Consider the following 25283-nt stretch of genomic DNA (forward strand, 5'->3'; position numbering starts at 1 on the left):
TAGGACAACCAGGAAAACGAATCTTAGACCAATATCAGAGAAAATATGCTTATCATTTAAGGGATTAAGATACATTTTAAAATGCTGTTAATCCTTTGGTATCTATATATTTGCTGTTTAATTAACAATACCCTTAGTGTGCAGATAAAGTGAAACCTCTAGCTCCAAATAAAACAGCAGATAAATAATAATGTTGGACCCCTTTCTAGCCTCCAAAAGACCTCGATTTGTCCTCGGTCCCCACTTTGGGAACCCCTAATTTAACCCTGGATGGAAGCTTTGGTTTTCCCAGCCAAAGCCAGTCCATTTAAAAGCAGCCCGGGGCAGAAACAACACATCATCGGCTCACAATCTTCCATTCATCAACCCTGATTTTCTCTCAGCCATTAATTCCACCCAAACCAATGAGCTCAAAGCAAAGGAGCCCCTTTCTTTTTTCCTTTTTTAACACCACAGATGTCAAGCAGATAGTGCAGCAGTTTGAAAAAAAAATACATTTAGTCTCAACGTTGGAAAAAAGCTGTTTAATATCAACCCCATTATTTAAAAATGTGCAAGTCCGTTGTTCGTGTGTCAGGCGTTGTATCACCCCTGCTTTACCTAGCCCAAGTTCATCCAGTGAATATGACATAGCCTATAATATCCCCCAAAAAACCAAAATGACTGGTTTAACAAGCATTTAAACAAAAAGAGAAGAAACAGCGTCGGATTGCTACAGGTCTACATCCCACAACTTCCTGTGAATTATGAGTTCATTAAAGCTACTGAGGAAATATTTCAATGCCATGGAGCGTGTTGTTCTCTGCAGGATAACATAAATCAGGAGGTGGGGGGGAATAAGATGTTTCCACATGAGAAAAACAAGTCCCTGGATTTCTGTTTTTGCATAAAACGAAAAGCAAGTTTCTGCACGGAGAAAATATGTTTTTACATTTAGCTGTGACGGTGTTAGGCTGTCGCAATGCCGCTGAGAAATCTAAAATATGTCTCTCTTAATTCTTCTCCTACAAAACAAAAGCCTTCTCGGTGTTATTTCATATATATCTCGCACTTTGTGTCATCTATAAAAAGCCATTGTATAATAAATTACAATCTCATTAACAATACTAAAAAATAAAATAAAAATGTCTACGAGCAGTTTCTCCCCCCATGTAAAAAAAAGCAACAAAGACGAAGATGAACAAAATGGCTGAAGTGAAATGCATGGCAACGACCTTACAAACAAATTAGAATAACACCTTGTGAATAATAATAATAATAATAATAATAATAATAATAATAATTTTGATCATATGCTTCTATTTTTTTGGGAATGTCACAAAAATATGTTTTAAAAAAAAGAGCTAAAGGCCTTATTATTATCATTTTCGTTTTTCATTACACTAACCATCTCCGTTTTCATCATCTACGTCTCATTCATGTTGGATAATTCTTTAGAAAATTGTTATCGATTCCTCAGAATGAAGTCCTCAAAGCACTATATTTTGATTGGAAACACAACCTAATGTAATTTCAGAGCGGACATCAAATGGCAAAACAGAACTCCTTAAACATTTAAACAAATTAAATCGATTTCACATTAATAAAAACAAATCTGACGACTGGAAATAAAATGCGCCACAAAGAAATATCAAACTGTAAACGAGCATAATTTCGGCAACAAAATGAACGTTAAATAACACACACATACAAGGCAGTATAGGCTATATGACGAGAACTGTTTGTTTTTGAAAACATCAATCCAAAGAAAGTGCCCCAGTGAAGAAAAAAAAAGGGATGGAGCCATGACTTTTAAAGTTATACATTATTTACAAAAGTGGATCCAAATGTACTGTGAGAGTTGGTGACGTAATATTTGTGTAGATATCTATAGCCCATCATGTTGTGGAAAAGTGCCAGATAATCCAATCAGTCGACACGGAGCCCTTCCTGAAATCTCTGAGGGGGGGACGGGGACGAATATCATTTAACGCGTGTTTTGTGAAAATATATCATGGACCTTTTGTTTACACTGCTGTCTGACTCCTGATAGAGGTCAAACACTTTTTATTATCACTGCACTCAGGTCAGTTATTAAGGACTTTAGCCAGTGAGCCATACAGGTAATAATAACAATAAGAATAATTATAATAATTATGTGTTTATAACTAAATCCTGACCTCACTGAATAACTAGCTGGATGTTTCCAAGCAGTGTTTGGCGGCTGTGTGCTGGTGCCTGGCTGACAGATGGGACTCAGGCGATGCTCACCCCCAGCTGGACTCCACTGGACTGGGGCTGCAGCCTTTACTGGCCTCCAGTTTACTCCATTAACGCAGCTCCTTTGACCCCCCTCCTGCACCACCCACACACATCACCATCACTGCTGGACGCAACAATTTAGAACAAGAAAACTAAACGCCTTTGTATTTGCTTTCCCTTTTACGCACAGGAAAAAAACAGTGTTGTTGTGTGATTTGATATATAAAAAATGGAAACCATTCAGCTATGCTTTTCGTCTAAAACCAGGTATCCCTCCTCCCCTCCCTCTTTTTTTTCTTCGTATAGTATAATTTCAATACACAATAGGGGCTACACCTTGAAACTGCGTCGACTGGAGTCACAGTGCTGGGCATGTATCCTCGCAGAACAGAACACAGACTTATGTTCCTTTAGCTCTGCAGAGGAAGAAAAAGAAAACGTCCTGTCCTCCCCTCACTTATGTTCCAGATATTCACTGCAGATATTGTCACTGCAATCTATTATACATAAAACACCCACTATAGAGTATCATAGTTCAGTGATTTATATATAACATTGGAGATAAATAAAAAGGGTAAACATGTCCTGGAGGAGCGGTCCAGCAGAGTTCATTGGACCGGGGTCTGGACCCCGTGGTGCGGCGGCGTGTCCCCGTACACATCCTCGCTCCCCGGCAGAGCTCCGGGAGGGGTCATGCGTTTCTCCTTCTGTCTCCTGTTACAAAACCAAACCCTGACCACTTCTTTCTCCAGTTGCAGACTGTCCGCGAGACCCAATATTTCCGAAGCTGCCGGTTTAGGGGACTTCAAAAAATGGCTCTCCAAAGCTCCCTTTACGCTTACCTCGATAGAAGTCCGTTTTTTTCTTTTCCTCCCCTGCGCCGCGATTTTGTCCAGGCTGGTCGGGCTGCCCGAGGTGGAGTCCGCCTCCTCCAACCACTTGTTCAACAGAGGCTTCAGCTTGCACATGTTTTTGAAGCTGAGCTGCAGGGCCTCAAACCTGCATATGGTGGTTTGGGAAAACACATTTCCGTACAGGGTCCCCAGGGCGAGTCCCACGTCCGCCTGAGTGAAGCCCAGCTTGATCCTCCGCTGCTTGAACTGCTTGGCAAACTGCTCCAAGTCGTCCGAGGTCGGCGTATCCTCGTCCGAGTGGTCGTGGTGGCTCTGCGACCGGTGCTGGTGCTGATGCTGGGACGCAGGGTGTCCGTGGTCGCTGAGGTGCGGGCTGTGGTGCTCCTCGTGAGTGTCTCTTAGGTTGTGGTGGTGCATCCCCTGTGCGCTGCCCGGGAGCAGCCCGTTGACGCCGAAGCCCGGCTGGGAGTAAATAAGGCTTTGGCCGTTCGTCGTGGCCATGCTCGGTATGTGCGCCGCGGTGGTGGTTCTCCACGCCCGGCCGTCGTGGTGGTTCACGTGCGTCTGGTGCACCAGGTGAGGTGGCCGGGACTGGTGCTGCAGGTTGTTGCTGGAGTTGTGCATCTCGTCCCGGGCGCTCTGCACCGCGGGTTTGATGTCCTGCTCCGCGCCGAGCGGGCTGGAGGACCACGGGGCTGTGTCTCCGTGGGACAGCGCTGTTATCCACTGGTGTGCGTGGCTGAGCGTGTGGCTGTTGCTCTGCAGCGGGTAGTCGCTCTGCAACAGGCTCTGCGCGTCCCGGTACGCCGTGGCTTGCTGCATGCTGCCGGGCTCCGAGTGCACGATGGATGCGCTGGAGGTGAGGATGCTGTAGTGGTTAGACGCTGCGGTCGCCATGACTCTCGGAGCCGGACTGGTCTCTCTTATTGAAGGAACCTCGCATTTGACAAATCCTCTCCTGCCCACAGGCGGCTCTCAGGCGCTCTGCCAAGTGGACGCCGAGGCGCACCTGGACTCCGTCACGCCCCCGCCGCTCATTGGACTTCCCAAGATGATGGACGTGGTAACCAAGGGCAACGACGCGGTGATTGGCTGCTGGGAAGTCTCAGCAAACACTACTCTCTTTGTTGGAGAGGTGCGAGTTGAGGCACCCGGGAAGTGGAGAGCCGGAGTGAAGCATGGGGAGACGGAGCACCGGGATCAGCAGAGCAACTGTAAGAGACAGTAGATTTACTTTGATAATCAGGTATCAGGAGGCTGAGGGGAGTTGAGATCCAGGGGACTCAGATTAATAAAGGAGCTCTGCTGTGCAGGATATACTGTGTGTTGAATGAGGTAGACTTTACATGTTGTTGCTATTTGTTATTGCATATTTATTATATTACATTTGGCTATGGAAACGTGTGCGTAATATTGCATTTCAGCACAGATGTTGAAATGCAACAATCTGCTTTTCAAAGACAAGGCCTGTGCGAGAGGAAAATGCAGTTGAATGTATTTATAGGGATGCTGTGTTGCAACATTTCTGCTTAGACATTGTTTGCATATTAATATGCCTGTAGCGTTGTGTGTATGAGATAGGGTTTTGATACTCTTTTTGCAAACTGACATTCCATTTTTAAATTACCGTTAAGCTTAAATGCTGCTGTAATTGGGAAACAAACTAAATAGTTCTAAAACAACATGCATGCTCACATACCAGCAAATAAAACACTTAATGTGTTGTATTAAATAAAGTGTACTGTCGTATTGTTAGTGTAGGAGAAATATCTGAAATACAACTTGTTTTGTAAATGTAACATATCTGGTAAAGGAGAAAAGCTCAGGCACGTTTTAACAGAATTGATTGTATTATTAAAAAAATCAAAAACATTTGAATACATTTCATTACATTTTGCATACAAATTAGTGTTGGACTTCATTTGCTGACATTTGCTGACAGCTTTCAAGTGAGAGTTTGGTAGGAGTTTCAATTGAGTTGTGTCTAACTCTTTTTTAAACTGACAACTACCTGGATTGCATTTCTCCATTTAATCCCTGCTTCCTTAAATATTTTTTAAACAAGTCTAATAAAAGCTAAAATGCAAAAGAAAGTGCCATTTTATCATCAGGGTTTGTGAAAGTGTAGCTTAGCACTTTTTTCTCAATGAAGTCTTGTAAATGAAACCGTCTTTCATATGTCTACACATGAACACTTTTACAGCCCATAAAGTAAACAAATCCACTATTGTGCCATACCAGGCTGTACATTGAATTAACCAGCATGCACTGGGAGGAGTGGCTACACACAGAGAAAGGGAGGATTGAAGTTTAGATTCTATATATAGCTTGAAGGACATAAAATACATTTAAACATGCAATATGCTTCTTTAAAAAAATGTAGTTAATGTGCTTTAAAATTACAAAAAAGTAAAGGATCAACGTGGGATCTTTAGAGCGTGCATGCTGAAAGCCTTTTAGTTCCGTACATTATCAAAAGAGATTTAGAATTATTTTTGCAGGTTTTATACACAACTACTTTAGAGTTAATAGCTTCTGCTCATCCTCCAGTAAAGTGAGAAAAGAGAGGAGGATTAAGTCCAGACTCAGGCCTTCAGAGCAGGCAGGGCAGCGAGGGCCCCCCCCGCCCCAGCTATCGTCCCCCCAGTGTCAGCTTCAGGGACCAGGACTTTGTCCAGAGAGGGGACATTCCTGGCCGGCCGCTGCTGGTTGCCATAGGGAGAGGTAAATGAAACAACAGCAGTCGCGTCACTGCTGCCTCCCCCTCCTCTCCCCTGTTCCTGGACTATCTAAAGGCCTCTATTTAGAGAGGCTCTCTGCTGCGGGGACAAAGCCTTCGCAGGGATAAAGGAGGGAGGGGTAAAGAGCACAGGGCCCTGAGAAGAGGGAGAAAGGACGAGAAGAAGTAAAAAAGATGAGAGAGATTATGTCTGTCCTCAAAGCTGCTCCTCACACTGCACTGAGAGAAAGTACAAACAGAATGTGGCTTGGCAGAAGTTTCTAATTCCTAACAGTGCCTTCATTTTGAATGCTAGAAGGAATGAATACTTCTTATCCTATACATGCAATTTAAAAGCATTTACATGGCCTGTAACAATTTGATCCACAAGCAAATAGATACTGGCCACAAATTAAACCAATAAATCAATGGAGGCACTTCCTCACTACCCACATTTCTAACTTCTAAACTATGCAAATGACTGAAACTGTAATTAGACATTTTATTTAATAACTTAGAAGGTAGGTCCTAATTAAAAGGCAATAAAAAAAGCAATTATCAAAGAAATATTTTCAAAAGAAATAAACAAAATGTGAAGTAAAAACTGAAAACAAGTCTATGCATTATGCACACTTACAATTCATTCTTAGGAATGTTAATTTATTCCGGAAGTTCACACAAGGACACACGTCATGTGTATCGACTGAGCTGTGTGAATAATATACAAAGGGCAAGTGATAATTACTCATGTTCTCGTCCCCTGCTTTACATCTGGACTGGATCTTTAACTTGCTAACTGATTTAAGTGGTTTTCTCTTGTCTTAATGCTGCTTTAGTGGACAAAATAGACATTTTTAAATTCTGATTTATAAAACTGTTGGACGGTAAACTAAGACAAGTATGTTCTTATTACCGGTTTTAAGGTGCTTGTACATACATTTTATGCTACATCTCAGAGGCAAATAGTGTACCTTTTATACCCCTACATTTACAAAAGAGCTTTAGGTGCTTTGGATATTCACCTTACTTATAGCAAAATATATTATTATTAGTGGTTAAAAAAGATTGGTTTGTGAGATTTAGAAGCTACCCAGCAGTAAATATATATAAAAGTATACTCGATGCAACATTAAAGTGATTTAAAGTGATGAATGCATTAATGCATCAATAATTATAATTTAATAATTTAACATATTACTCTGAAATGGGCCATTGTACAGATTGAGTAATTTCCAATGCAGTTTCTATGACATTTCTTTATTTGCACTGTTGAATTACTGCTTTTGACTTAAGTCAAAGTATTCTTCCACAAAACAAAGCGCACATGTCATCATCTTGAAATAAAGAAAAGAACCCTTTGTTAATTAAATGCATAGTTTGTTATATCTTTGCTTTAAATGCACACTTTGCAACCACCCAAATATAACATTGATAATGGGTTGGACTTAACGTTAACAGTTAAAAGTCTTTTTAATAGGCTATGTTTTCTAATGTTGTTGTTCTGTTAGCATTTATAATGTCTGTAAGCAGTGATTTGAATAAGGCCTGTAATGATCAGTTGAGAATATTCCATGTATAACTCAAGCTCTTCAATTAAGTATTACTGATTGGGCCTTTAATGGCTCTCATTTCATAGGCTAATAATCCTTTATGGATGTGAATCCAGCTGCACTGATAGCACATGAAGCTGCCAGGGTTAAGTCATACGAGGAAAAGTTTCCAGGCACAGCTCAGTAATTCATTCTGGTAATATTGAACATTATTGTGGCGTAACATAGAAATTGTCCAAATCAAAAGAACATTGTGGTAATTAGGCTGTAATTCAAGGAATTACCACATTGCCACACAGGCTTAAATAGTCGTGTTGGGAGAAACGCAAAGCACATTATTTTAATGGTGTAATATGCAAACTATGGCTCGTTTCAATTACATGGCTTAACAATGCATAAATGATGCGAGCCTTGTTATTTGGACTGCAGGGTCCTCAGTTATTCAATCACTGAGAAGGGCCCCGTTACAGGGGCCACGCTGCCTCCTCGCTTACAGTGGGAACACTGAGCACAGAGGGCCATTGCCAAACTACATTTAAGGGAATAAAAATGAACAGCAGGAGAATGTAAGCGTTAAATTAACAGTAGGATAATTATATGACCCGTGTGCTGTAAAGATTCAATTTCTAACGCTCTAATTAGGCGACTGTCTCCCCATACATCAGCTCACCTCCCCTCTGCCAATTTCTCAGCAGAAAGCATCCTGCAAGCGGAAATAATTAGATTTTATTAAGACACGGCTGGCATAATAAAAAAAATCAAAGGAGGGGCTGGTTGAATATGATATGTTTTTTAAATCGTTGATTGTTCCGCACACACACAGTCCACTGAGCCCCATTTAAAGACAAGGTCAGTTGAGTCCAGACTGGAGGGAAACAGGCTGTCTGACTGTGTTAACCAAGGCAATACATTGTCCACTGTAGAAGGAAGATATAGTACAACAAATATATTTCTTAACCCCTAACACAGTAATACAGTCCATGAGTGATGCTGTAAAATCATCACTGAACAATTCCTCTATGTGAGGCTGCAAGTAATGATTATTTTGAGTCCAAAGAGTATTCGGCTTATTTTACTTGGCATGTTAATGTATGTGAAGATTCTGACACCAGATTACTGTTTAAAGTCTATGTCAAGAGCTCAACTCAGTTCAACACATGGGACGTAAGAGATGATTTTTGTGACATCACAAGTGTAATCCTGCTCTAATATTCAATTTACAGAAATGTGATGGGAAAACCTTCAATGTGTATACCCTGAGAACGGACTTTTCATTGTAGTAGTACTGTACATAGTTAATGTGCATATTCAGAGCTCCATCGATAGAGAATGAGCTCTCATTTTAAGACTTAAAAGGAGGTAAATAAATGGTTTTATCTTTGTCTGGGACACAAACTATTATGCCAAGCACATCTCAAAACAGGTCTGGAGAGGATCCTTCAAATGCATATTGTGTCCATTAAACAGTGGCCATACCAAAAAAAATCAGTAGTCACAAAAGTTGAAGAAAACATCTAATTTGACAGAAACAATAATTTTTATTAAAATATTTGCTGATAAATTCTCTGTCAAATATCACGTTTTTCATCTCTTATTATATACATGGAAAGATTCATGCCTCCATTGAATACCATTGCAATATATAGACTATTATTATTATTATTATTATTATCCAATGAGGTATAATAAGATGCTTACCAATTTAGCATTTAGTGCCACAAAGAGACACAATAGTCCCGTTTGGAGCATTATTGGTTTATTACACTCCATCCTTAGGGAACAATCATGACTAACTGGACATTTCTTTGCCTTGCATCAGTTAAAACTCTGACTTGTTTGGTTCATACCAGTTACAAATCAGAAAAAACTGAACCAATCTAATTCTATAAGATTCAGGGATGCAAACTCATCAGGTATAAAAAGGTAAAAAGGTGACAAGGATCCGATCAATGTTTTGTTACTTTGTACTTCTTCTCCTCTACAATTCAGAGGTAAAAGGTATTTCATACCTTTAGTTACTTTACAGATGTGGATGAATGATGTGAAATATAATCAAGTGTTAAATCAGACTTTAGTTCCACCTGGAGTAAATTCACAAGCTACCCTGCAGTATACAAAGTCATTCAAACTAGCTGCACCTTTAGCAGCTTTGAGAACACTTTCATGATCAATCATTATAAAACATATCATATCTATTATTCTGAAATGGACCAATCTGCACAATGACTACTTTTACTGTCGCTACTTTCACTATATTTTGATGATAATACTTTTCTACTTTTACTTTAGGAACATTTTGGTTGTAGGATTGTTCCTACACTCTGGCACATCCACTTTTACTTAAGTACAATATCTGAGTACTTTTACTTTCACTCAAGTACAATATCTGAGTACTTTTACTTTTACTCAAGTACAATATCTGAGTACTTCTACTTTCACTCAAGTACAAGACCTGAGTACTTCTACTTTAACTCAAGTACAAGACCTGAGTACTTCTACTTTAACTCAAGTACAAGATCTGAGTACTTCTACTTTTAATCAAGTACAAGATCTATAGCCTACTCATACCACCTCTGTTTATAGCCTACGAAAAAAACTATTAGAAAACTAAGGCTAAAGCTAACGTTAGCAGATAGTGACAAAGCACCTATTAGGCGCTTTCACACCAAGTACTTTGCCGTACTTAGGTCATCAGAACTTAGTTCATCAGAACTCTTTAGTTCTGATGAACTAAATACAGATCGCGTTCACACCGGAATAAGTCCCTGAGGAAGGATTAGGAAAATGGGAACCTTTTTCTCCCATGAAAGTACCTGCTCTCTAGCAGGGGCTGAAAAGGGGGTGAAAAGGTTCTCATTAACAAAGTTTTAGTTCCGATTGTTTTGGTGTGAACACACATTTTCGGAACTATATCGGAACTGGGAAAAGTGTTCCAGTCTGTGCCACAGTGACTCCGGACCGCACAGTTACTATTAACGAACGCACCCGTAAGTAATGTAGCTGCTGAAGTTAGACCCTCATGCCGCAGCAACAGAGTTCAGCCGACAGACAGAGGTTGTTTCTCAAACTCGAGGAAGGCTGCTTCAGAGCCACTATTTCAAGCATACTACGCCATCGAGTGCCGCCGAAGGACTGTTCCAATGTCCAGCATACTTGGAACTCTACCGAGCCCGGCGTACTTCTTTGGAGGAAATTTAGAGGCTGCACATGTGTAGACTACGCGGTGTTAAATCCCCACAATGCTTTGCGCACTGACCAATTTCCCCAAATCTGTGGCGGAAAATGTACTCTCATATGACGCACACCTGCACACTTGCTAGCCTGTTCCACTCTTCGTTTTCCGAATGCCAGGAAGTATTCTTGCCTCGCTTCTGAGGCAAGTGACTCGGAAGACGTGCCACCAAGCAAGCGTACTCGACACTACTTCGTAGCGAGAAATTTCGAGGCTGCACATGTGTAGACTCCGCGGTCTTAAAATCCCCACAATGCTTGGCGCACGGACCAATTTCCCCAAATCTGTGGCGGAAAATGTAAGACGGGGCCTCTCATATGACGCACACCTGCACACTTTTTCGCCTGTTTCGAATTATCTTGCATTATAAGTGTATTGTGATACTGTAGATATTTGCAGCAAAATACAACACATTCAATAGTTTCTCATCAAGAGGAGACCAATGGCTGCAGGGTAATAACAGAGATGTCATGTTGTTGGGGTTTTACTTCAGATGAGCTGTCCAGATATCAATAATTCCTGATAAGGCTGGTCTCGAGTCTTTTGTACATAACGAGGGGCGACCCGCCGCCTCTCATCCTTACTGTAATTGTTGTGTGCATCAAAGAGAGGCAGATTGACAGGCTGTATGGGAGGATTAATACAGTGAGGAGGAACAAGAGAGGGAGCAGGCTAAGAAACGGGGGTGAGAAGGAGGAGCGCAGGAGAGGACAAAAACTGGGGAGAGAGTTAACGAGAGGGAGAGCAGTAATTGTTTGCATTGTGCCGGCGCTTCTTTTGCGGAGTGTGGCTGTGGAGGTGCGGGCGCTAACCCCTCCAGCAGCCCGCCGTGATCTGAGCCAGCTCTCAGACTGCTGTATTCCAATGCAATTAGGCCACTCAAAGGCCTGCTTAAAGCTGTACCCCTAGCCCCCCCCCCCCACACACACACACACACCCACAGATAGCAACAGCCCCGGTGGGTCCCCTCCATTGTAGCGGGGAGGTGTATTCTGTCCCTCTTTGAGGCCCTTGATGAAGAGACCACCCTGGGGAGCAGAAAAAAGGGAGGATTACCTCTCTTTCTTTCCCCTTTTTCTTTGTCTTTCTCTTTATCTCTATCTCTTTTGGTTAGGAGATCACCTCCAAACGAGGAGAGCTTTGGTTCGCTCCTCCAAAGAGACTCTGTGCTTGAGGAACCAAGACGAAGAAGGTTTTCTGTGATGGATGTCATCGCGGGACTGCTTTCGCAATATCACTTCCCTCTTCCTCTTTAATTATTCATACAGTCATATATTTCAACAAGTGGCGTGGGGGGTGTAGCTCGGTGCTGGTCCCCGCTGGCATCAGTCAGTCAGGCCCCTGCATTAAGAGAGAGCTCTCCTCCACAGCAGAGTTCTGTTGGCTGGCTTTCAGCGCCTCTCGTTCCCCCTAAAGCATTTAAAGCAGATTACCAACCTAACGCTACACCTCCCTAATAAGAGGGAAAAAACCTGGCACATTAACACCTGCAATACCACTCAATGGCATCAACAGATTAACGAGGTAATCCACACAATGAGGTCTTTGATTCGTGTGCTTTGGCAGGCAATAACGCCAGGCATAATGCACACTGTTATTTCAGACCGTCCCAGCACGAGGGAAGCTGGCAGAAGCCGTTTTTTTTTGTTCTTTCCGTCAGATGAGCTTTTGATGAATTTCAAATCATGCATCTGGTGTGTTTGCCTGCTTCCTTGTCAGTGAAATAACCTGCTGGCTGCTCCTGTGGCACATGTGAGGAAAAGGAGAAAAGGGGGAGGAAAGCTTTTTCTAAAGGCTGTTTAAACAGCAGGGCTGAGGAGCACTCCCTCACCCCCCCCCCCCCTCCTCTCATCCACCCATTTTTCTGCATAAGGACGTGCGTATGTAAGATGTGTGTGTGTGATAGATCTCGCGGCTCCATTGCTCATGTGCGGCTCGATTAGCCCCACGTGCCTCGTTCGTCAGACGCAGAGCAGAGCAGATGGCAGGAGACGCACCGTGTTACCATGCTGCGGCACTATGTAACGCTGCTCTAATTGAAACATCAATACTGCCCTGTCAATACTGCTATATTTTACAAAACACCATAACCTACAGACCTGCACTTGACTGGGGGAAACATCTCTGTGTTTGAGATGCAGTGGTAAAAAAGTTTAAAATTGCACCAAAGTAACTTTTTGTTCTGTAATTGTTATGGGTGTTTTTCGTATCCTAATTTCAATTAAACACTTGGGTTGATTTGTGTTTGTGTTGTGCTGGTGAAAGAAGAATGCAGCAATGAGGGAGAGAGTTTCCTCCGCTGTGGCACATTTTTAATAAATTGATAAAAAGTTGAGGGAGTTCACATGCTGTGATCGGCAATTCAACGCTATCGGAAATTCAGCGGAGAACAGAGAGAAATTAGGCACTTGGAAATTAATTTGCTATTTGTCCAACTCAATGAGGAGTGACACAGCCCCTTTAATGAATGGGTAATCCATTTCTTATTGCGCTGAGCTGAGTTCACCCTTCAATGAAGTGGAAAAAGACAAACATATCTTTCTCTAACCTTTGCAACATCCCAAAGCTCATGAGAGCTGCTCCTGAGACTATTTGTTTTTTGGGGAACGATTTGTACGTCTGTGTGTGTTTCTGCTGGGGAGGGATTGAGTTTTAAAGCCAAGATAGGAATCCACAATAAATAATCCGTGCCGAAACTGAGGCCACGGTCAAAGTGCTATACATGGAATTGATTCATGATCAATTGGCATGCTACAACAGTCTTTATTTAACTGCGAGTCATGTTTTTTTCTTCAGTTTGCCGCCTGCTGCCTTGAGTCCCCCCCCCCCCCACGTCTTGCTGCTCCTCCTGGATCTGAAGAGTGTTGGTGATATCCCGGAGCGTCCGTAAGGGTAAGGACCTTTTCACTCGATCCAAATTCTCCATGATGGTCTTTGTCTCATGAAGCTGCTTCACATCAGAAGGTCGTGACTCCGTGGAAGACTTCTGTGCCTCATCTGTCTGATGTAACTGTTGGATACACATGAGTGTATGACATACAACTTAACTGATAGGAAATACACTTGGAAACATGCTGTCAAAGCCATTAAGGCTACAACTATAACTACTTAATCAGTCTAAAACTGAAAAATACTCCTCTTAATACGATATAACAGATAAAAGCAGGAAATGTTCATCCCTGAGAGGCTGAAAAACTGCAATATCTGCTATTATCCAGTAAAACATGATCAAAATAGTTGCAAGTTGAACATCAGCTGATCTTATTATTTACAAAATTAATTGATGCATCTTTGTGTCTGTAATATTTTGAAAAATGCCGGGGAACATTTCTTAAAGCCCATTTATGTTGATCCGAACTTAGAAAACTATCCCATAAGACAAAGAAATACCTACAAATATCCCAATATAGAAGCTTGAACTAAAACATCGTTATACTTTTTGCATTACAAATCTGGCTCGTTAAAAGTAACAACAAATTATGTAAAAAGTCATGAAGCACCTCCTAATATTCGCACAAAAATGGTAAGAAGAAATCTGCATTTATTTTTACCAATCTTCTGTAGGGCAACTAGCCAGTATCTCGGTGTATGGTGCTGCAGCTTACCTGGGGAGCCTTACTGGACTTCAGGGGCTTTTTGAGGGTCTGCTCGTCCAACGCTAAGTCTCCAGAAATCTTCAACATCTGTTGGAACAGATATTTGGTGTTAATGACAAATAAACAATAACATAGGGCAGGGGTGCCCACACTTTTTTGGCTGGTGAGCTACTTTTGAAATGACCAGCTAACCGAGGTCTACCAACCAAAAATAAAATCCCAAATTGCAAGGGTTGCTGAATAACACGTTTTATTTTTACATGGGATAACTACAATAGGGCTGCAACAAACGACTAATTTGATTATCGATTAATCTATAGATTAATGAAACGATTAATCGACTATTCGGACTACTGCTGTGTGCCTTGCACAATTTCTCAAACGCTCTTATTTAGCCATCAACTTTTAGATTTAGTTTGAGGTTGTTTTAGGCATGTGGAAACTAACAATGAAGACAATAAAGATGAATACTTGATTCAAAAATACATATATTATTAAATTAACTGAACAAATTGTGAACAAAATTAACATTGCTTTTTATTTGAATTAAATAAATAATATTTCACATCAAAAGAAACAACAATGTTTTAACAAATCGTATTAAATAATGTGATGACAGAACTGTAAACAGAATAGCTGAAACTTTAACAAAATAAATAACTCAGTTACTAAGTCTAATCATTAACCCATGTTTGTATAATGTAGTTAACTCCGTGTGTTGCTGCTAGCATACATAACACCTGACGTGGAAACGTTACTCGTGGATGGGGCTACAGAGCTACGAGAAAGACAGTCGAACCCGGTGCATTCCTCCGTCTGAATGTGGTGCACTTTTGCTAAATGTTTAGACAAATTGCTCGTGTTACCGCCCTTACATGCTAAACACTTTTGGTGACGAGCATTGTCCACCTCAAGACGGGTAACATGTAACCACACCTTGGAGCGCTTCTCTCCACCATCTCCTCCGTGTGTTGCTGCATGTAGGAGCTGCGTGTGTGTAAACTGCCCCGCCCCCTTGCAAACAGACGGGGGAGAGAGAGATCTCTTCTGGATTGGAAAGATAGAAAATACACCGACCATAGACGCATTTGTTTGTCTTTTTGCATGTTAGAAACGAGTTGGCGACACTAAGACTAAGAGATAATGTTTGTGTAGCAATAATACATGACCTTTCTCTTTCTCAACTCGCTACTCGGAGGGAAGTCGCTGTCATATGCCTTGTGAACACTCCGATAATGCCTCTCCACGTTACCTTTCTTTGGCAGAGCGACGCTTGCTTTACAAATAAGGCAAATAACCTTTGAATGTGACATCACAAAAAAAGATTCTCCCTCCCATTCTGTGTGGAAGTGGTATGTCTTTAGCTTTTTGCTCGTTCCCGCACTCATTTTGTTGTTTGTCTCTCCCGGCACTTGACTGATTTTGTATCGCTTTGCATTCTGGGTTAACAGACTGGAAAGCAATAGGTCGCTTTTTCTGTCAATCAAGTAAACTCCTGAATTAAGTGGCAGGGAGGCCAAGGGAGGAGGAATCAAAAGCTGTTTTGTCTATTTTAACGGAGCTGGATTTTTTTTTTTTATGAATGACTCGCGATCTACCAGCATTGCCCCCGCGGTCGACCGGTCGACCGCGGTCGACGTACTGGGCACCTCTGAAGGGTATAGCCACAGATCAAATGTTCTTCAAAATGTTTTAATTATTTCAGGAGTCATTACAAATTAAAGTCAATTACATTAAAGGTGAACAAAAAAGGTTTTCCATTCAGCAGTAATTAAGTTAGGGGACTCACAAGAGACAGATTTTTTAAAGAATAGTTCAAATCTAAGTTGCAGAGGCGAATATAAGCTAGCCTCTATAACATAGTAAGAGTGCAAGCTCTATAAACGCTGAGTACTACGCCTCCCATAATGCAGCCAATACAGTCCTTCATACAACAGACTCAATGCCCCCCAGTTTATCATCTTTCTGTTAAATGAAGTGGACATCTTTATTCCAAACCTCATGACATCATCACGGGTGGTTTTCTCACACACATTTCCTCCTCCAGAGGAGATTACAGCAACAGTTTGCATGGCTGAGTGGTACATCCTATCACTAGTGAATGACCTTTACATAAATGTGTAAATATGTGCAGTGGCCCTTTGATCTTATTCTAATATGCCGTGATTTATTTATAGTTCTTGTGGAACATTATTAGTTCTTGTTAAGACTCCTCGATGTCCTCCGTCTGTTGCACTTCACACCAGCGCCACTTGCAGCAGGGGTTGTGACTCCTTTGACATCCTTTCCCCCTCCTTATGGATGTTGTGAGTAAGAAAAAGAGTAATCACCAGAAGAAATGTGATGTAACCCTGTTTTCTTAAGGAAAAAAACAGGGAGCAAAAGCTACATTTGTAGTCAATCGAAAACTGGCTCTATCCGCGGGAGCGACGTTTCAGAATCCGGTTACGATTTGATCTTGGCTCAAGTTTCCAGTGAGTGTTGACGTGTCTGAGTTGTGAGGAAATCCAAGCCGGTAGCTTACAGCGGGGGCTTCACTATTACAGTATTTACAAGGCATGAGGAAGTGGGAGCGCATAAACAGACGGCACCATACACGGCACTTTCAATTATTTCTCACAGCATTCATGAAAATAGAAGCACAGTATGAACAGCAAAACTATAAAAAGACATGAAGCAAAAAGAGAACTCCCAAGCTAAAAGAAATGGCATTGTATGCTGTCGTTGGTGAAGAGCTGAGAATAGTGTATGACTCCGGAGTATGAGAAATATATATATTGTGTTGGAGTGGAGTGAGCAGTGGTGGTGCAAAAACTGGAGCATTAGTAATTAGAGTTTAGGTTGCAGTTTTGATTTTATCGCATTTTAAAATCAGTTTTGAGATTAAAATTGGTCTGAAGAACCACTTGTATGAACTGTAGTACATGTTGTATGAGTCATGTAGTACTTTGTCTCCACTGGGTAAAACACTTCTAAAATAGGAATTATATATTAATGTCCTAGCCTGGGTGAGTTTAAAGTCTATGTTTCCAAAAACATGCAAAAATCAACGCTGCTAGCAGCTTAGTGATGCTATAACATTGCTTTGAGCTAAACGCTAACGTCGACATGCTTAAATACCAACCCAGTCTCACGGCATTTCGTGTTATAGTCACAACATTTAATCTATTGATTCGTGTTCACCAACACGATTTTCCCCTTTTTTCGTGTCACACAGAACGATTTTAAAAGCAATGTATTTCTATTGGGTACAAGCGGCCGAGATGGGTTTTGTCCTTCGCGTCGAAAGGAGCCAGTTGAGGTGGTTCGGGCACCTAGTTAGGATGCCACCTGGGCGCCTCCCTAGGGAGGTGTTCCAGGCACGTCCAGCTGGGAAGAGACCAAGGGGTAGACCTAGAACCAGGTGGAGGGATTATATCTCTTCGCTGGCCTGGGAGCGCCTTGGGATCCCCCAGTCAGAGCTGGTTGATGTGGCCAGGGAAAAGAAAGTTTGGGGCTCTCTGCTGGAACTGCTACCTCCGCGACCCGACCACGGATAAGCGGGAGAAGATGGATGGATGGATGGTATTTCTATTGGTAGTATGTTTTGTGCCCTCAGCACGTCTTTTTCTCCGGTCGGGTCGTGGAAGACCGGAAGCTGTGTGGTTCATAAAAACATGTTTTTACTCAATATCAAGCCACGATTATTGTTTTTATTTTAAATCGTATAATGTCGGACTTTTGTTGCCGTCTGTGAGGAAAATAAATGGGGCTCAGAGCCTCAGAATACTGAAATCTGTGTTTTTTTAAATCTTTTTTTCCTTCTAATTTGTTATTCTTTTCTAAATAACACCCTGTTACTTACTCACCAATAACACACAATTATCCTTGTTTTTATTTATTTGTTTAATTCCATAATATCGGGCTTTTCTGGCGTCCGTCAGGAACTGAATTTCAAAATAAAAATAACCGGAAACAGACGTAGGCCTCAAGGAGTTTAGGATGGCCGAAGACACTACACTACCCATAATCCCCAGCTATCGTTTAGGACTACAGACACCGTGATTAATTTTCAAGCTCTGGGATTGGATGTTGGAGTGGCAGTGCGCCAAGGTTACGCCGAGCGTCAAACAGCTGTTTGAAATGGAACGAAACCACGCCAGACTATCCAAAACTGGAATCGAACGCCCCCCAAGAACTACACATGCTGGCTATTGTGTTTCGCAAAATGCTCTATGGGACGTCTCTACTGAACGTTTTCGTTTTTCCCGCAATTAGAAGTTGCCAGTATTAAACACATTGGTGTTATCAAATGTAAAACATATAATTAATAAATGGGTGAAAATCGCTTTTATCCATAATGCGCAGCATTAATATATACCCACATGACAGCTCATTGTTACTTTGTAATTCTTCTACTCTACAATTCAGAGGTTAACCTGGTATTTTTACTCCACTACATTTATTTGAGTTACTTTGCAGATTCTGATTAATGATGTGAAATATAAACAACCCTTAAATCAGACTTTAGTTACACCTGAGTAAAATTCAGGGAAGGTGATTGTCAAGTGGCAACAATCAGGAGAGATATTTGATAGTTGGTGCTTGAGAAGACTAAACATTTATCTGCAGATCTCTATAAAGTATATTCATTACTCTACTACTAATAGTTAATTAAAAACTGTATATGATTGCTATTTTGCACATCCCTTTCAAGATTTCAAGATTTTCTAAGGTTTATTGACATATCATATACACAACTACGGTGTAGTTATGCAATGAATGAAAAACTTGGGTCGTAGGTTCCTCAACAGTGCATTACAAGACATCTATCAATATGTGTGTATACCTCCACCATTAAACTGTCATACTCTGCACATCTCTTATACTATCTACATACATAAGAGTATAATTAATGTGTATAATATCAGTTAAAATAAGTGCTTCAACATCTCATAATCAGCTCCTAACACAATGAGTCGTTCTTACAATATATTTCAAGTAGCTAAGAACTAAAGCGACTGCATTGTAGAAAATGTTTTGGCAATCCTTTCCCAAGTGGACCGACAACAGACATTCATAGAGCTTTTATCTATAGCTCATATGGAATTAACCTTCCTCAAAAACGTAGTGGAACAGGCAGCCTAATAAAGCATTGATTATCATGATTAAACATGAAAATGCACTTCCTCATGAACAGTTCAGTTGAAATGAGCGTTTTACATTAAGTCTGATAAGATCATTTGAATAGGAATCTGACTAGACTTACATTTTTTGTCAAAGTTATAGAAATCTAGGATTAGACTACAACAATGCTGTTGCAAGAGGCCTGAAATAGCCGTCAAGAAAAATCTAAGAATTATTTTTGTAGTTTAGACTCTCGGATTTGCTCGATTTTTACTGATGTCACCATGTTCCCATGTCTCAGCAATTACCATAGGAAGCACAGTTTTATTTCTCATCCATAGAAATGATGACCAAAACTACAAAAAGCCAAAAGACTCAAGTGGTAATAAAGCGTTAATATCCTGCAGATTGGCAGATGTAGCATATAGTGATGACGCCTCCACCACATCCTCTCTGTCCTCTAGCCATCAGCAGAAACAGGTGACAGCAGCTGATCTCTCTCCCCTCCGATGAGAGGCTGTAAGTGAGGGGGAGAGAGGCTCACAGACAGAGATGTTTGTTTCCCAGCCCTTCCACCGTCTCTGTGGGACGACCCCATCCACAAAGCCCCCCCCCCCCCCAACCTAGTGGATCAAACAAAGGACATCATTTGTAGGCCAAGTCTTTTTCTGAGCGTCTCTCTCCTCAGCTCTGCATACCAATCCAATACAGCCCAAGGAAGAAAAAAAAAAAGCCACACCGTGGTACTTGTGTGTGTGTGTGTGTGTGTGTGTGTGTGTGTGTGTGTGTGTGTGTGTGTGTGTGTGTGTGTGTGTGTGTGTCTGGGCCGGGGGTTGGAAGGTCTGTTTGCCTCTCCGCCAAGCATCGATTTATCCTTTTCTCCAATTTATTTCTCCTCCTTGCCTCTACGATCCATTCAGATCTGCCTCTAGGGGAGGAACGGGGTAAAGACGTTGTCAGGCCTCGTTGTTTCCTCCTATAAAACCGGCTCAAAACTCATCTACAGGCCCGCGGAGCGTGTTCCCCTGCAAGGACATGTCAGGCAGCAACACACACACACACACACACACACACACACACACACACACACACACACACACACACACACACACACACACACACACACACACACACACACACACACACACACACACACACACACACACACACACACACACACACACACACACACACACACACACACACACACACACACACACACACACACACACACACACAAACTGCGGCAGCTTGAGAAGCGATGCAAATATAAAAACACAAAGGTGCCAAAACATATGCAACATCTTCACCAACTTCACAACACATTTAGAAAACATTCACGAACATGACGAAACATGTGCAGCGTTCACTAAAAGCACAGCATAAAAAAAAGGCTGCAAATAAAACATGTTGCAAGAAATGTTTTTGTTGGTGTACGGCCACCGTATGTACAGTATTTAAATTGAAACACTAGCTTCAGCCAAACCCACGCCACACAACGTTTAAAAAAGCCAATTCAAATAACAAATATGATTGCAATTTAGAGTTATTTTAAGTGTCCTTAATGTACAGCAAAGTTGCTACTTGTGATGATTGTTAAGTGTAGGCCATGTGAGGAAGAGCCATATTACATTCCTTCACCATTAGAATTATAATAACAGAGAAAACATTGTTTCACATCTTGTGAAATAGGTCATATTCGCCCCGGTTGTCCATTCGAAGAAGCCTGTTAAAGTGAGATACATTTTTCAGCATTGCTTGAACAGATTACATATGAATAAATATGGTATGTTCTTCATTAGCCTTAGTTGAAGAAGTTATTCTACCCGGTGAATGTGTACAATTATTTATTGTTATTTCACTAATAATGTTAAAACAAGTTTATTATAGTGCTTTTGCCTTCCCTCTGGAAGGAACATGGGGTTTTAGACTTCGCAGACCATTTCACTACAGAAGGGGAAACCCAAAAAAACATACCAGGGCCTCTTTAATTCCTCTACCAGAGAGTTTGATCTGAAATAAGGGTTTCAAAAATGTCCATTTATCTGTATCAGCTTTAGCAATATGCAAAATATCGATCAATCCCTATTGAGGAGACCACAACCTATCCTTTAATATAAAAGAGGAGTTATACCCTGCTCTTATTTCCGCAGTAGCAACTGTTGGTCAAGCCAGAATGATATTTAATTATTTCTCATAATCAGGCCTGCACTCAGAGCACGAGCAGATATGATCAGAATAACAATTTTCCTATTCATCTGTCTGTATGATTCTGACATGTTCAGATGTTATTACTCAAGGATTTGTATCCTAAAGCCTCTGCGTTGAACAGAAATGCTGCGTGTGCGCAAATCCCACTGTTGTACACACACACACACACACACACACACACACACACACACACACACACACACACACACACACACACACACACACACACACACACACACACACACACACACACACACACACACACACACACACACACACACACACACACACACACACACACACACACACACACACACACACACACACATGGCAGAGTTCTGCGAGCAATTCCTCAGTGTCACAGTGAGCGACGCCTGGCACATCCTCACACCTGAAGTTGATCAATGCAGATATGTCCAGGGGGAAATTGAAATCCATAGGAAATTAGGCGGCACCAGTGATTTATTGGAACAGTAAATCACAGTGTGAGAAACATGTGGGTTCCCGCTCTGTGTACAGTACTGTACCTTGTGTCTGGCTGGGAGAGTGATGTTAGCAGCCCGTATCTTCCTGCCTCTCTCCATCTGGTGGATCCATTCAATCAGCTCCAGAGGTTGGTAGCGGTCCCCGTGTTGAAGCCCCCTGTGTGGGACGGGGTGACGTGACCCCATGGACACAACACTCTGCAGGGGTCCCTCTGAAGCAGGAGAAGAGAAGCTTTGAAGGACTTTTAAAGTGGTGCATGGCACTGTTTGAATCAGTAGCTACGTTTTCATTCAAAATGTAAAGTTAAATTAAGGTAACATATTTAAGCTTTAAGCTCACTTTTCCTGATTAAAGAGGCCCTATTTTGCTCTTTAGGGTTTTCCGTTTGCTGTTTGTTAAAAAGGTATTTATGCAGGTAAATGGTCTGCAAAGAAAGTTTCCTTCCCACACACTCCCCCCTGCCTGAAACGCCTCGATTGGACTCCTTTGTTTACTTCAGGAACATAGTGACATCACTATGTTACACTCGCACTTCACATTGTCTTAGTACTTGTGCAATGACAATAAAGTTGAATCTAATCTAATCTTTGGTAAATAAGTAGATTTGTCATACAAAATGCACCATTTTCTGCCAGCTGTTCATTTATCACAATTTGATTGAAAGTCTTGAAACTGGAACTGCTGAATTGTCCTCTTTGCGCTTCACTTTCAGTGGAGTGAAAAAATAAAAGTCAAACAAGTAACCTTATCTTAACCATACATCTAATTTAATCCTATTTCCTTCAAGAACATCATAACCAAACTGCCCTCACTTTGGAGGGGTTTCCCTCAGCTTTCTACACTTCTGAAGCAATCTGATCCTTTTAAGAATGGAACCGTAAGACAGAGTACAACAGGGAAATCAAAAATATAAATCCGACACTGAGTAGTTGTATGAGGAGATTGCATTCATGCGTGAATGTTCAAATAAATCCTGGAGGATTTTCTCAAGAATAAAACGGAGATAGTGTGCAGTGTGAACCCCTACTGAAGAATCACCGCCCCTCACACCCACACCCCGTTTCTCGCAGTTTTTTTCTTCTGTTCCAGGTACATTGCCTGTGTTCCAGCTTGTTTTTGTCCTGCTTTAATTGCTTTTTTTTTGTTGCAGGGAAGAAGAAAAGACAACAACAAGTCGGCGAGGGCTGCAGCTAATGGAGAGGCGGTATTTGTGAATGGAGGCATTCATCTGGAGACGTCGTCCGTGAATTGTGCCGCACAATGTGCAGAGACGGGCTGCTCAGATCACCAACCAATCACCAAACACACACGCACGCACGCACGCACGCACGCACGCACGCACGCACGCACGCACGCACACACACACACACACACACACACACACACACACACACACACACACACACACACACACACACACACACACACACACACACACACACACACACACACACACACACACACACACACACACACACACACACACACACACACACACACACACACACACACACAAACGCACACACACATGCACACACACACATGCTGAAGCCTTTAGATCATTGGTGCTTAGAGGAGGAACATAATCACAGCTCGGCAGAGAGCAGGACAGGAGGAGGCGAGGAAAAGAAGGAGAGAAGAGCAGTGAGGAGATAGGGGGGAGGAGAAACTGTGCAAGGAGAGAGGAGGAGAAGGGGGGGAGGAAGTGGAGGAGACGGGATGGTGAAATTGATGTTTCCTACCTTTTTGATTTGGGCCATAGAACCCAGGAGGCCGATCAGATAAAGCCACATTGACACACACAAACACACACACTGAAATGTAAGTGTGTGTGTAAGTATGTTAATAAAACACAAAGGGAATAATGAATAGTCCATTGCATACTGTATATAAAACAAGTGGGCATAATGCAGGATGCAATATAATAACAAAGTATCTCTTATTTGTATCAATTCTTTACTATTTTGTCATATTTTCAGAATTCAAAAATGTAATTATTGTTTTCTCTTCTCCCAGTTAAAAGAAGATTTTACGAGTGGTGCAGAGCCCTCTCTCCTATCCCATAACATCTTGTGATTAGAGTCCACAAAACCAACAAAAGAAAGTTGTTGTCTGGTGATTATAATAATTGGATAATTCAACAAGTGTCCATTAGACACACTATCGGTCCATTGATGCCAATTAAGACAATACAAACCCTTCCAAACATATGTTTCTGGAAAACACATGTTTATTCTGTTTGAGTTTATTTAACAAAACCTTGACTTCACTACTATTCAAGTTGTCCTTCTTTCAGCCTTTTTTTTTGGCATCCCTCAAAATCTTGGGCAAGTGCCAGATTATTTGCACACATCACAACACCTGCCCATATATAGTGTTTAGGGGCCGTGTCCTATACGCTAATATTAAAGAGGCCCTATAATGCGTTCTTGGGTTTTCCCTTTACTGTAGTTTGTTAAATATGTTGTTGTGCATGTAAATGGTCTGCAAAGGCTAACATCCCAAAGTTTCTCTCCCACACACTCCCCCTGCCTGAAACTCATCAATTGGACTCCTTTGTTTACTTAGTAACATAATGATATCACTATGTAACACTCGGGCTTCAATTGGCTAGCACTCCAACACATTGTACGTGATAGGCTAAGAGGTGGGACATCCCTAAGCGGTTGACCAATCACAACAGATACGGCCAGCTAACCAATCAGAGCAAACTGGGTTCTGGTTTCAGACAGAGGTTGAAAAGCGGAGCTGAATCACAGGCAGTATGAGGAAATTAAAGACCTTATGAACATTTAAGCATGTAAACATGGCACAGTAGAGGCACTGAATACAATTAGAACTCTCAGCCTCTGATATGATGAAGATGGATTCATCCTTCAATACACCTGGGTATGAGAAGATTTGATGGTTAAGTTGTTTGATGCATCTGGTTGACTTCTCTTATTTTTGTCTTTCCAGAAAATGTAAGAAAATATCAAACAAGAGAAATGTAAAAGACTGTGCAGCATGAGGCCCATTGACATACTGTATACACAAGTAAACCTGTGTAAACATACATTCTTTAACGGGTACTTTGACAGGTAGACATTCACAAACACAAACATTTTAGACTATAAATACGCATTTACAGCCATATCAAAAAATATAACTTTGTGAAGAACACTCTCACAAACCCCACGCTTCCCTCAATCTGCTGAAACTCACAAGCACATCCCTCAACCAAACAAACACCATTAAGCCAAAACACACAGAAACACTGCTCAAAAAGACACAACAAAGCCTATGTGA

The 25283-nt window shown here is 41.5% G+C and overlaps 2 protein-coding genes and 1 long non-coding RNA gene across 6 annotated transcripts in view; 1 reads left to right on the top strand and 2 right to left on the bottom strand.

Moving 5' to 3' along the window:
- Positions 1-508: 508 nt before the first annotated feature.
- pou3f2b (POU class 3 homeobox 2b) lies at positions 509-4309 on the bottom strand. Its single transcript, XM_079641474.1, has one exon. The coding sequence runs from the start codon at positions 3990-3992 to the stop codon at positions 2850-2852; it is 1143 nt and encodes a 380-aa protein (XP_079497600.1). The 5' UTR covers positions 3993-4309; the 3' UTR covers positions 509-2849.
- Positions 4310-4318: 9 nt separating this feature from the next.
- LOC307013875 overlaps positions 4319-25283 on the top strand; it is a 23397-nt gene continuing 2432 nt past the window's right edge. Inside the window, exons 1-3 of the long non-coding RNA XR_013801096.1 lie at positions 4319-4430; positions 13393-13488; positions 23146-25283. The exon at positions 23146-25283 is cut by the window's right edge and continues 2432 nt beyond it. This is a non-coding gene — a long non-coding RNA (uncharacterized lncRNA). The remainder of the gene's footprint in view (positions 4431-13392; positions 13489-23145) is intronic.
- The window catches only part of LOC307013871 (proprotein convertase subtilisin/kexin type 4-like), a 246017-nt gene continuing 233608 nt past the window's right edge, over positions 12875-25283 (bottom strand). For all 4 annotated transcript variants that reach the window (XM_079641472.1, XM_079641473.1, XM_079641470.1 and 1 more), the window contains 3 exons: positions 22037-22206; positions 14202-14279; positions 12875-13606 (listed from right to left, as the gene is read on the bottom strand). In XM_079641472.1, the coding sequence (XP_079497598.1) occupies positions 13364-13606; positions 14202-14279; positions 22037-22206 (491 nt within the window). In that variant the 3' untranslated portion in view covers positions 12875-13363. The remainder of the gene's footprint in view (positions 13607-14201; positions 14280-22036; positions 22207-25283) is intronic.

Source organism: Notothenia rossii (genome assembly GCF_949606895.1).
Source record: "Notothenia rossii genome assembly, chromosome: 7".
Lineage (NCBI taxonomy): Eukaryota > Metazoa > Chordata > Actinopteri > Perciformes > Nototheniidae > Notothenia > Notothenia rossii.